General features: G+C 40.7%; 1 protein-coding gene across 1 annotated transcript in view; it reads left to right on the top strand.

The window, feature by feature from the left end:
• Positions 1 to 13,024, top strand: part of pdzd8 (PDZ domain containing 8) — a 51,622-nt gene that overhangs the window by 7,474 nt on the left and 31,124 nt on the right. The window contains exons 2-3 of the mRNA XM_008306814.1: positions 8,394 to 8,519; positions 11,857 to 11,959. Coding sequence (XP_008305036.1) covers positions 8,394 to 8,519; positions 11,857 to 11,959 — 229 coding nt within the window. The remainder of the gene's footprint in view (positions 1 to 8,393; positions 8,520 to 11,856; positions 11,960 to 13,024) is intronic.

The following is a 13,024-nucleotide window of genomic DNA, read 5'->3' as shown; positions in this document are numbered from 1 at the left end:
CGCTTAAGTTGTTAGATCCTCGTTTGACTGTGGTTACTCACCAAGTCAAAAACAGGAGGAGATGAATCTTGACAGGCACTGGACATATTGGTGACAGGCAGTGCTGAAATTCCAGTGGCCAGATTAGCACAAACTTGAGGCATTTTGTAATTAAGCTTGTCTAATACAGCCCAGACTCACTCAAGTCCCAGCTGTCCTCTGGAGAGAAGCCTTGGCCTTCTGAAAGCGACTGACAACAAGACCAGTGTGTTTTCTCACAGCTGATGTGAACCTGACTTGAATGAGTCCTGACGAGGCGCCCACACTTGGATAGAAGGGGGAAGATGGGCTGATTCTGTTCTTTCCTATCTGTTGTCACCATACAGTGTGCAGCGTTTCACACTCAGTTCCTTCTCTCTCTTTGTCCACTTGACCTTGTACATTCTACTGAGAGATGTGCTAATCGGCTCTGGCTGCTGATTGCATCATAGTATGTAGAAGTTGAGAATGGCTGCACAATTCTGAAAGTTCTGTTTATATACGTCTCTACTGCCATATATAATCCAAACAGCTGTGTTATTAACAGTGTAAGAACACAAGAAAAGTCCTGATTTGCAGCATTGCAGCTTTAGCTGTTAAAGATAATGATTTTTCTTTGTTCAGTGCAGGTGGAAGGTACTTTTCATGATTACAATGTGCTGCTCTAAGTCAAGTTAGGTCAGTAAATTAAGTAATTAATCAATTAACAGAAAATGAAGACACAACCTTCATAATAGATCCAGTCATTTTTTTTAAAGGTAACCTTTGATTTGTTGCTTCTCATATGTGTGGATTTTCTACTTTTCCATTTTGCGATTGTAAACAATATGAGGGCAGTGCCTAAAAATGATTTCAGAAGATGGTCAATCTAATGATTATTTTATCAAATAATTGAAACTTAAGAAAACAGTAAAAAGCACCTAAGAGCAGGTGGTATAGACTTAAACGTTATATCAGTATATGGTGTTTTTGTGGTGACAATAAAAATCACAATCAATATATCACAAGTCTTTTTACACTGCAGGAGCTTGTGGGCTGTTTGAGGGCAGGTCAAACCTATGAGTGTGTTCCGACTACACAAACCTTTCTCCTATAACCTCTTTCGGTGCTGTTTTCGGTGAAAGCGGTGCCTGCTGTCGGGTTTGTGACATTGACTGTGTAGGAGCTCTTGTCAGTTTCCTTTCATGAAAATGTAAAAAGTTCTTCTGGTGTTAGTGAGGGCACTTTTGTCACACGACACAGTGCATCTCTCCTACCAATAAAACTGCAGGAAACTTGATGTTTGTAGATTCTCAGTCAGAAGACAACTGGACCTCTCTGTTTTGTTCTCTAAAGCATTTCACCCCTCATACAAGTTAGTATTAAGGGGTGAGAATGTGTTTCTAGGACTCTCAGTAAGTCAGTGAGAACTGAAGAAGCCTCTGGATGAGGAGTGCAATATTTTCAAAAACCAAAAAGAGAAAGCCGGTTGCCTTCTGCCAAAGCAGGCTTGTCATTTTACTCATAAAACCCATGACTTTTGAGCAGTTATTGTCCAAAGTCCGCTTTTTCATAAGCATTTAGTAGAACTGCATGTGTCAGGAGAGAATGAAAGGATTCATTGTTTATTCTTGGGAGAGCCCAGAATCCAGGAAGTTAGGCATAGGAGTGTTAAACATGTCTTTTTCTGCCACAGTCTCACTGCCTTTGAGATGTGTGGGAGAATACTGCAGCAAACAGGAACTCTAAACGTGCGTGAGAGGGCGTATCATCCACAATCACGCAGTGAGTGAGTGTGATGAGATGATGTAATGAAGATCAGCCTCAGAGAATGAAAGCTGGACCTTGGGATTTGCTGAATGGCACAGATGGTTGTTCAGTGGAGGGGAGGGCTGGGACCACGGCCCACTGGAGGTAATCCAGCATTACAGCAAACATGTAAAGTCACAACTCTTGCTATGGGGGAATACTGCTTTCAAAGCCAAGTCTGTCAGGAGAAAGGAAAGGGAGGAACGAGCTTCAGTCGCCAGCTAGTGGGGAAGCGTAGGTGTGGGGGGTTTTGGGACATCACCCCTCTGCCCAGAGAAACATTTAAGCTGTAGAAGCCCAGATTTGGTGGTCTGTAGCACATTGTAGTCTCACTTTTTCATCATATACACTGAAACCCAAGCAAATGCCCACAGGAAATTTTGCTATGTACATTTTTAATTAGTTTCCATTCTCTCAAATCCTTACTACTTAGGATTACCATGACCTCGAATCTACACAGGCCTGTCCCAAAGAATAACGACAGCTTGGCAAAGAGGCCGCATGCACAAGACGGGGCCATGAAACGAAGCAGCTAAATGGAACTCATTCAGTCTCTTATCGAAGAGTTTTGGCCAAATATGTATTAAACACCATCTGATTATTAATTTCTGCATTATTCAAAAACACTAAACATATTCTCTCTAGATAATGCAACCTACCTATAAAGTATTTTCTACATACTATTTATGATGCACTTAGCTGGTGCAGTTTTTCCTTCTATGTCGTCACAACATAACAATGACAGTCTCATATTACCTGTGTGCTTGACTCTTCAAGCAGTGTAAATGCACACTGAATCAGAAATGTTAGGGTTAGGTAGGTTGTACCACAGACGCCAGCATCATCTTTATCTTTTTCACATACACTCGGTCAGACAAAGCACTTTTGATCCGAGGATGTCCCAGTTTTTAAAAGCCCTCTGATAGTGGAAGTAGAGTGCCTTAATGTTTTGGAGTTTTTTTATTTTATTTTGGGGTCTGTTTAAGGCAAATGTCGGCTCTCCAAAGTAACAGCTGCTGTATTTTTCCCCGTTGTGAGCAGACTTTTGCCTCCAGTGATGACTGTTGCAGAATTTTCAAGCAAAAACTGAAACCTTCATTGAAAACCAATAAGTAGGTTTAAATTATTTACATACTCATGATGAGAAATACAAGAAAAATATACATAGATGTGACTTTATTGTCTCGAGAGAGATTTGTTTTTACAGCCTGTACACATTTCACATAAACATATACAGATATGGTTCAGTGTTCCTGTCCATGACCCAGCCCAGATACTGCCCACTTTGCTACAGGAAACAACAACCGCTGGGCAGCAACCTACCCAGTCTACTGCACTGAAAAGCAGTAAAGCAGCCATGCTGGGTTTTTTTTGTCCAGTGAAGTATCCATTTTATTTACAGTGCTTGTCTCCCTGCGTGCAAATGTTCTACTAAAACACTTCCAGCCATCACTATATTCAGGAGACAGTGAGCACATCGTTTTCGTAGCTCTGCCCAAAATAACGATGCTTGGCTTAAAGAAATACAAACAAGGCAGAGCTTCTTTCTTTGGCAGAATGATAATGAAATGCAGCCAGACCAATATGCCCAACAGAATGCACTGGTTAAGCAAGGCTAGAATAACACAAACTTAAATGCCAAACTTTGTTAAAAATCTTTAGTTAGTGCTATTCTTTAACATGCTAACATACTGCATTGTGTCGCCATGGGAACCCGGCATGTATTCAGCTGGTGATGCAGAAATCACATAAGTGTGCTTTTGTGTTTGGTCTGTTTAAACTGCTTGTACTGCAGCTGATGGAACACAGATTAGAAAATGGATATTCTGCTGGTATTTATTACAGAAGATACTCAGTCAGTAACATTGGTATTGCTTTGATTTGGCCAAAAATTAAAGTGATATCCTGCATTATGGGACAGTGTCAGACCTAAACGCACTTCAACACAACATCATGTTTTAAGTATATGAAGTTGGAAGTTTTACAGGTTTAATGTGCAGCTGTCAGTTAGAAATAAGCAGCTGAATTGATTGTTAAAATAAATATGCGCGTTTAACAATTTTCTGTTAGCATTGCTGTCTTGCATCATTTGCAGTAGCAACACTTTTTTCCGTTAAAACAATGGTGCTAACAACCAAGCCACCGTGCAGCCCTTTTTCACCATCATAAATTGCGATATTCCTTGTAGATCTACATTAAAACAACCTGTTGACTGAAGTAGGTGGGACAGCATCAGTCTATTTTTTGCAGAAAGAGAGTCACATGATGCGTTAAATGGCCAATTTTATGTGAATGCACACAGAGAATCTAAAGCAGAACATCTGGTTGACAAAGAAAATTGACAACTACCATCATGATGCCTTATATCTGCCTGGAGCTTTGTTGAGCTGCCTTACCACGAAGAAAGCCAGGCTATGTCAAACTTTCTTCATGGTGCAGCCCTCAGTCCTATCGGTTGTTTGTTATACAATTACTGTACAGATGTATGCTGACACCTCACTTTAACCTCTTTTTTCTGTCATTTCCTGTTAGAAGGGGAAGGAGGATAGCACTCCTGCACACAGCAGGCCATTTTAGAGGCGTTCAGGTTCCCTTTTAGCTGGCTGTTTGTAGCACAGACAGGAGGAGACCTCTGCATGCATTGATTGGACTGTCACTGTAGTCGAGGTGTTGTTTTGGCTGATGGCCCAGGAGTGAGAGATGATGAGGTTTGTAAAACAGCACAACTGTAATTGCCTGGAGCTGGAAGTCGTACTATCGTTTAAAAACAGCTATCAGCGGCTCTATAATGTGCCTTTCACCTCTTTTTGCAGTGTCACAGCAAGTAAATAGTTCTGCAGTGTAGTTTGCATCACAGACAGATCAGATATATCAACTGTCACGCCGTAGGTCGAATGAAAAGAAAGAGAAGACACATGCTGCATGGGGAAGGGACTTTAGTAAGAATGGCTGCTGATTATTGAACTGGGCTGAGTCAGTTTTATGGTAACAGGTGATGCTTGATGATGTTAATGACTTGAATGTGTGTATAATTCCTGAACTTTAACCAGACAAATTGATAGCAGGTTGCCAATGCACCACCTGAAGACACAATACACGCTCATTAAACTGATCTTTGCTCCTATGGGAAACCAGACTTTTTTTGATCATTGTCTGCTTTCAAAGCTTACTACTTGGACTTACAGGCACCTACAAACCTTTTTAAAGACTTCCCAAGGCTTTGATCTTTTAATATATGAGTTTTCTTTTGTTAAACATGTTTAGTTTTGAACACATGTGCCCTAAAATGAATGTCAAAGTTCTGAGATTTTATCAGTGTGTCATGTGACCTGCTAACAGGGAGAGCAGTGGTATTTGGAGATTCAGAAAACCTGCTCAAACATGCACAAATTTATCCCTATAAGCACATAATTGACATTGAAATGTAGCCACAAGGATGTTCTTTCTCACAGTGTTAAAATCTAACTTAAATTAGCTTTTGTATTTTTGAGGTAAGCCTGAACTGATGAACTGAACAGTCACTGTCAAGCTGTCATTCACTGCAATAGAAACTGCACACTGACTTTCGCTCGATCCTCTGAATTTTTCAGTTTGCAATATTTTATTTCATGTCTGGAATGTGGATGCATGCTATAAATAGTGCTCAGCAGCTCAAACTCTAACTGAAAATCACAACTAAAAAACAGAATTCTTCACGTAAACACACCTATTCATTGACAAAATGTGAAGTTGTTATTTGTAGCAGCGGTGTCCAGTTATAGCTCTGAGTAGATTTACTGTCTCTGTGTCATCCATTCAGAAAACTGGATGAAGTTGATATCCTTTCTGTCTTTCAAATTTCCTTAGATCCTCAGATTTCCTTAAGAGCAGTCAAACGCTTGTCATGTTGTTTTGTGTCACTCCCTCAATTGATGCATGTGTTGCATTTCCTCTGACTAAGACAGATCAAATGACTAAATAGTGCTGATGCAGTCTTTTTTGGTCTATGAGCAGAATATAAAACAGGATAGAACATGGTGTGGTGACAGTGGTCACAAGTTTGATACCAGATTCCTTCTGCACATGTACTGATCTGTACAAGCTAAAGCAGCTGCTCTGCAATCAAACTTGCAGTTTCTCCAGAAATCGCACATTCTCAGTATTTGTTTTAGCTCTGGGCGGACATTTATGGCTAAATCCATCCAATATTGCAACTTGCCACTGTGGTGTGCAGAGTGGCTTAACGGTGTTTAATCAGAGCTGTAGATGAGCTGGTGTGCTCAAAGTGCAGCCAGTGGGGAGGATGAGGGGAGAGGGAGGTGGGGACATGATAGATTTGCACATTTGTGTTGACTGCAAAGTGGTATAAGTTAAAACCATTATGCGTCTGTGGTGTGTCCAGCTGTCTGTATGCACGCCCATATGGGAGAACAGTCCAGGCTTAATACCCCTGGAGTTACTGGCTCTATTTGAATCACATTGATTGTCCATACATACAATATGTATGCAAGCTTTTAATTGACGGACACTTTTTGTTTCTGTAGGGTATTCATGAGTACCCAATAATTGTAGCTGCCAAAAAAATCTGAACAAACGTCTTACCACCAATGAAATGAAAGCAATGAATGGAAAATGATGAGACTTGCCATCATCCACAGGAAACAATATGATGCTGTATGAGGTCACTGCATTTGACCTCTCTGTTAATGTCTTGGGCTGCAAGGTGCAGTGGTTAGCATCGTTGCCTCGCAGCAAGAAGGTCACCAGTTGGCTTTCCAGTGAGGACACCAGGATCTTTCTGCATGGAGTTTGCATGTTCTCCCCGTGCAGCGTGGGTTCTCTCCGGGTTCTCCGGCTTCCTCCCACACAGTCCTAAAACATGTTGAGGTTAATTGGTGATTCTAAATTGTCCGTAGGTGTGAATGTGAGTGTGCTTGGTTGTCTCAGTGTAGCCCTGTGATAGACTGGTGACCTGTCCAGGGTGTCCCCTGCCTTCGCCCTGAGTCAGCTGGGATAGGCTCCAGCCCCACTGTGACCCTAATGAGGATTAAGCGGTGTATAGATAATGGATGGATGTTAGTGTCCTTGTTTTAGAGTGATTGCCTCTAAACCAGTTTGCATCTTCATGCCGTGTTCCACAAAAATAGACATTAATCCCAAACCCCTTCATGCAGCATGATTAAATAGTTTGACATGTTTGGAATTATATTTCAGTCTGCTGTAATTTGAAATAACATTTTGAGGCATTGAAAGATTGGTTGCTGTCAACCAGATGCCAGCTGTGCCACCTCTGAGACTGTGTGAGGAAGGGTATGGTATGGAATGGACTGAGATGGAGGGCAGACGGTAAAAAGGCTGGGAAGGACTGTGGTGTGAATGATGGGTGAAGGGGAGGATTGTGATGAAGAGAAGAGAAGGTACATGGGTTGAAGGCACATTTGTGTTATGTGATTTTTCTGTATATGGGTGGTTGTTGACAATATATTTGTTGTTCAATAAATGTCAAAAATGGTTAAAGATTATGCTTGAATTATGTTCAATAAAAATGTATTTTCCTGAATATTTGACACCTCATATGTAAGCTGGACAGACATTTCCCCTGGTCATTGCTGTGCACATATGTACTGTGTGCACTGAGGCCTCAGGAGCCCTTCTGGGTTTTTATCAAACACAAAGACACCTCGTGGCACGGCGCAATTGTGAGAGCACAAAAGCTAAATATATCAAAATTCACACATGTGCTTCACCTCCATCAACAACTCCATCTAGCAGGAAACACTGTCTTTTCATAGTTGGAACTTCTGAATTTCAGAAGAGAACTCTCAAAACTCAGCAGCCAGTGGGGATGCACCTCCAAAAAAACCTGCCCATGCAAGAGGTTTGTTTTAGAACTGCGTATGAGTCAGGCAGTATGGACATTGTCTGGTTCAGAGCCAGAGAGAAAGATTCACAAAAAATATTGCACATGCTTTAGTTTTGTCAATTTGAGTGTATTTCTTTCCTTTTTGGGAAAATTGACTGTTTGACAAAACCCTTGTTTGTGACTGTATTCATCACTTGTTGTATGAACAGATGTTAGTTTCATCATTCATGTGGAGGATTTGCCTGAACAAAGTCCACTATTTAGACCAGCAGGAGCCTCGGGCCAACAACAGCAGCACCAGCCCAGAGTGGCAAAGGATGAGTGTGTGCTCTCAGACATGACGCCTTTACATTACATTGACTATTTTAATTAAGGCCTCTGCACTCAGAGAACCAGTTCTCTTTCAGGCACCACACCCAACACATGTACTCCCAGTCTGACCAGCACTGTGACTCTGCATACTGGTTACATATTTTACACATCATTCCAACCACAGCTGACACGTTTCACATTGTCAGTCAGTTCATACCGCTCAAAGCTGCTTGACAGGTTTTCAAAATCCCATTAACTTCATTTGTTGTCAACATCTGACCAATTGTATTCAAGGTAGTATTGAATTGTGGATTCTTTTTTTAAAGGTTGATGAGTTATGTTTCTTTTTTTCTGAGAGTCATCTGTGGAAATGCAGTTACATTAGCTGGTTGTTTTTAAGAGATTCAATTGATGCTTCTGTTTCTCTCTCCAGATATAAGCCCTTCTTCCCGTTCCAAGTGCAGCCTCCACTGGGTTCGACCTGTGATTTGGATCTGTCAGTCCAGGACAGCAGGCTGGTGGAAGGCAGACTCAGAGTCACCCTTATTGAATGTAGCAGGTGAGACACTTTAATTCCTGCTGTAACTCCCCAAACACCTTATTTATCTCAACGCCCCTGTTCACATCCTGCTGTGTACTCTGATCTGAGGCTGTGATTCCTGCTTTGTGCTGCGTCCATTTGTGTCATTTTGTGAAAACTTAATGTGTTGTCACGCAGTGATATTTTAGGCAGCTGTGTGCTTTGCAGCAACAATCTAGACTTCTGTTTTTACGGTATGCCCATGATGGTGGAAGGCAGAATCTTACAATTTTGGAGAACAATCACAAGGACAATCATTTAATCCTCTAATATAATCTAATGTGTTCTTTCATGCATGCAAACGGTTAAAGCTGCCTCTTGCAGGATGACGTCACATTGTGTGTCAGCAAAAGCTGAGCCAGCCTGTCTTTTCTGATGCCAGAACCTCCTGTGCCAGAATTCCCACTCCCTTTCATTTTAATGGAATGTTAATGGTATTTTATCCACATCATTTGGCCAGTAGATATATGCAGATCAATTTTCCGGAAAAATGCAAAGCATTTATTAGATGGCTATTTGCCTGTTAAGAATATAAAAGAATAGAAATAGAATGCATTTTCAGTCATATATCCTTTTAATTTTACTTATAAACACATTGACAATTTGTTGACATGAAGAATTTAGTGGATTTAGAGGATAGTTTGTAAAGCTTAGTGAAAAACAAGTCAAGTCTGGAGTTTTCAGTGTGTGCAGTTGTATGTATGGATATTATACAGCACAAAGAATGTAATGCAGAACCAAGTTTCAAAACCATGAATTTCACCTGGAAACCTTAACCTGTGAGCTGCTGGCAGGCTAGCAGCATGCCATGCGAAGCTCTGCTTAATCTGGTTTTTATCTGACTGAGTGAGTCACGCTATGGTAAGTACAAAATAGCACACAGCAGCCAGAAGACCTGCCTGCCTCTTTTAAATTAGCATTGTGGGAAAATTTCAGTTTCCCAGTGACCTCCAACAGGGTGAGAGAGTGAGCGTGGATCGACTGAGGTTGGTGTGTCAGTATGAGTGCAGAAACACATCAGAAATGTTAATGCATATTCAGTGGCATCACTCAGATGTGCCAATCACCAGAGCTTGGCAAAAAAAATAAAACAGACAAGCAAACAAACAAAAAACTGGAATCTAACTACTTATCCCTGATGCTTTTAGGCAGTCTGTGTAGAGTCCAAAAGTAGAGGGAACCAAAAACATTACCAAAGCAATTGGCACTTACATCTCAGCAGCTATTGACAAAACGAGAGACAAGTGGTTCATTTAAGTAAGTGAGTATGTTGCACTTGTCCTCATGGACAGTTTTATTTTATGTACTTTACACTTGAGAATAAACATTTCTTTCTGTTTCACAAAGAAATGTGGTCAGTTGGGTGGCTGGATAGCTCAACAGGTAGGGCGGGTGACCCATGTACAGGGGCTATAGTCCCCAGTGCAGCAGCCGTGGTTCGATTCCAGCCCGCGGCTCATTTGCTGCATATCATTTCCCCACATTTCTCTGTCTGTCTTCACTGTCAACTGTCATTAAAGGTGGAAAAGCCCAAAAATATATCTTTAAAATAAAAAATGTGGTCAGTTAGTTTGTTTTTTTCAGTGTTTTTGTTGTTGTTGCTTTCTCTAATGTACTGAAAACGAGCCGAACCATGACTGAAACCGAGTTTCATACCAACTGTGAGTTTTGATCAGCATTAAGCCCCTACGTGATAACTGACTGCATGCAGTGCTTTACACAGAAGCTAGCTGGCATCTGGCATCTCCCATTTCTGTGATTGTTACAGACTTTTTGATCGAACAGCATTTCAAAAAGCAGTTTATCTAACAGAATGGGCCACTTTATGAATCCTGCACAAGTGAAACCCCCATTAAAGAATGGCAACTTAACTCTTTTTTTTTTTTTTAGTTTCCATGTCATTTAAGTGCTAGTTGCCATTATATCTTTAAATCCTATAGAGTCAACAAGTGCCATTGTATTGGACAAAACCACACTCTCCCTCACTGGTCTCTCCATTCTGAAAGAAACAGCAGCTTGCATGTTTAAATTTTAATTGTCAAAGAATCAAACCCATAAGCTCAGGCTTGCTCTGATGGAGAGGTCTGTCACAGGCACAGGTGTGTGTTTGTGTGCGTGTGTGTGTGATAGACCACAGGATGATCGGATCAGGCTCATCTATTAATAATTCATATCCTGCCCATTATAATCATCCAGTCTCTCTTCTCTGTCTGCCCTCTTATATCACTTATTCCCTACAGACATGTTTTGAGGCACTTTTCTCCCTGTGCAATTTGAGTACGCCTCATTGATTTTTTTTGAGGTTTTATGTGTAAGGCACATCAGGTGTAGTACACCATAAATGTCCAGAAGGGGGAAGCATTTAGAACCTCATTGGAGATCCAGCAAAGGAGTCAGCGCCATTTAAGGGAGAACAACAACATGCCTCGCACTGGTGATGCTTTTCCTGAATCATTATGGTTTCCGTAAAAGTATACTGTATTCAGATCCTTGTGAAGTTGTGCAGCAGCTTCTCATGAGAGGAGATTCCCCTAATGGAATAATTGCCTCAGCACAGCAGGGGGCAGTAGCAGCCACAAATGTGTTGATGTCATCTTGGCTTTCCGGTACACAGATATGCAATAATATTTCTATACAACAGTGGGTTAATGTGGAATAATTGGTAGTGGATAATTAGAGCTGAAGTAATTAATTCAGCGGTCAAGTTCATCAGCACAGAACCATCCTGCAATAAATCCACCAATAAATCATGTTTCTAATGTTCAGTATTTGAACTTTTGTAGAGAAGGTTTAAATTCTGTGGTTACTTTCATGATTTTACTTAGTGCATTTTATTTACTTTGTCCAGCCAATGTTCAGCGAGGGCAAGCAAAACAACAGAAAGAAATCCTCCAAAATAACCAGACTGTTGACAGTTTTAACAAGTGAACATTAGAATCGTCATGAAGGGAGGATTTATTGCAGGGAAGTTGTGTTAGACTGCATGTAGTTGTACTTAATGTGATAACCAAGTGTATGTGTTTGGATTTTTTTTTTTTTTGAAATTGGTTAAAGTTGTTAATAAATATGCAACAAACAATGTTCTGTGGTTTGAACAAATTTGATGGTCAGTAACCAAACAATCCAAATGACTCATCAGATTGGTTTCAAATGATTGGTGCAACATAATGCATTACATCAAATATTCCCATCGCTTTTAAGACATCTCTTTGGGACAAGAAACACAAGGATTTGACAGATTTCACTTTATTAGTGCTTCTAAATGCCTTAATCACAGTTGCTGTCGTTCTCACCTGTCCTGTGTGTCCCCCTGCAGACTCTTCATCCTGGGCTCCTATGACAGAGAAACCTATGTTCACTGCACTCTGGAGCTGAGCAGCCACCAGTGGAAGGAGAAGACCCGCAGCTCCATCAAACGGGTGGGTTTTTTATTTTTATTTTTTTCCTTTTAACCTTCCATCCTAGTTTTTCCTCTGGTTCCTCTGGCTTAGCACTGTTGTACACTAAATTATGCTTCAAGTGCAGGAAAATAGATTTGTTCTGCATGAACACTGTGCCACACAAAGCATATCACACAGGTCAGAAATGACCAAAAAGTCCAAATACTGGGATATGGAATCTGTGTATTTCAGGTAAAATTAGAACATAATGCTGATTTGGTATTGATACATCTAAGGAACGAGACTGGCTGATGTGTCAGATGCACCAGCACCACACTCGATTGACTGATGGGGTGTGTAGTGTGCTCACTCTGTACAGCCAGGAGCTGTTTAGATAAGATAAGATAAGATAAGATAAGATATGCCTTTATTTATCTCACAGTGGAGAAATTCACATTGTTGATAGCAGCATTCAACAGAGGTACACATATACGAGACAGGAAAAATAAAAAATAAGAAATGTTTAGCCACTGTTTCTTGTTTTACTTCTGCCTTGGATATGTTACTAGATCTGTCTCATCTCAGTACTTAAGCTACAAAAAAGTCACCGATGTGTGCTTTTTGTTATTCCAACAGGTTTTTAGAAATATTCAAAGTAAAACGTCTTTTGACATCACAACATTTTCCTCACCACACAAAAATCTATAAACAGTGAGATTGCTGATAGAAACCCTCGTCCAATATCAGAATTTGGTGGGACCTGACTGTAACAACTGTCCATGCAGTCCTACATACATTTCAAGAGAGAGTACCTGACTGATCTTCTTCATTCTGAGCCTTTACACTCACCAGCTGCAGTCCACTATCCAAACAGCAGAGGGTGCTGCTTCACCATCCTATAAGGAGCGGTCCCAGCATCCATAAACTGTGTCTTGAGGCTGTTTTAACAAGCAATGAATTGGTTTGATTTCTTCACACTTGTGGCCAGAGGACTGAGATAACCAAAGAGATGTGATGTTCCAGCTGCTTGAGCAGTTGTGCAGCAGTAAATATGTATTGGTGAAAATTGTAATACCAAGTTATGTCAATAAATGCATGATTAAT

Source organism: Stegastes partitus, unplaced genomic scaffold (genome assembly GCF_000690725.1).
Source record: "Stegastes partitus isolate 25-593 unplaced genomic scaffold, Stegastes_partitus-1.0.2 Scaffold47, whole genome shotgun sequence".
In the NCBI taxonomy this organism is placed as follows: Eukaryota; Metazoa; Chordata; class Actinopteri; family Pomacentridae; genus Stegastes; species Stegastes partitus.
The sequence above is the reverse complement of the archived record's forward strand: the minus strand, read 5'-3'. Positions and strand labels throughout refer to the sequence as shown.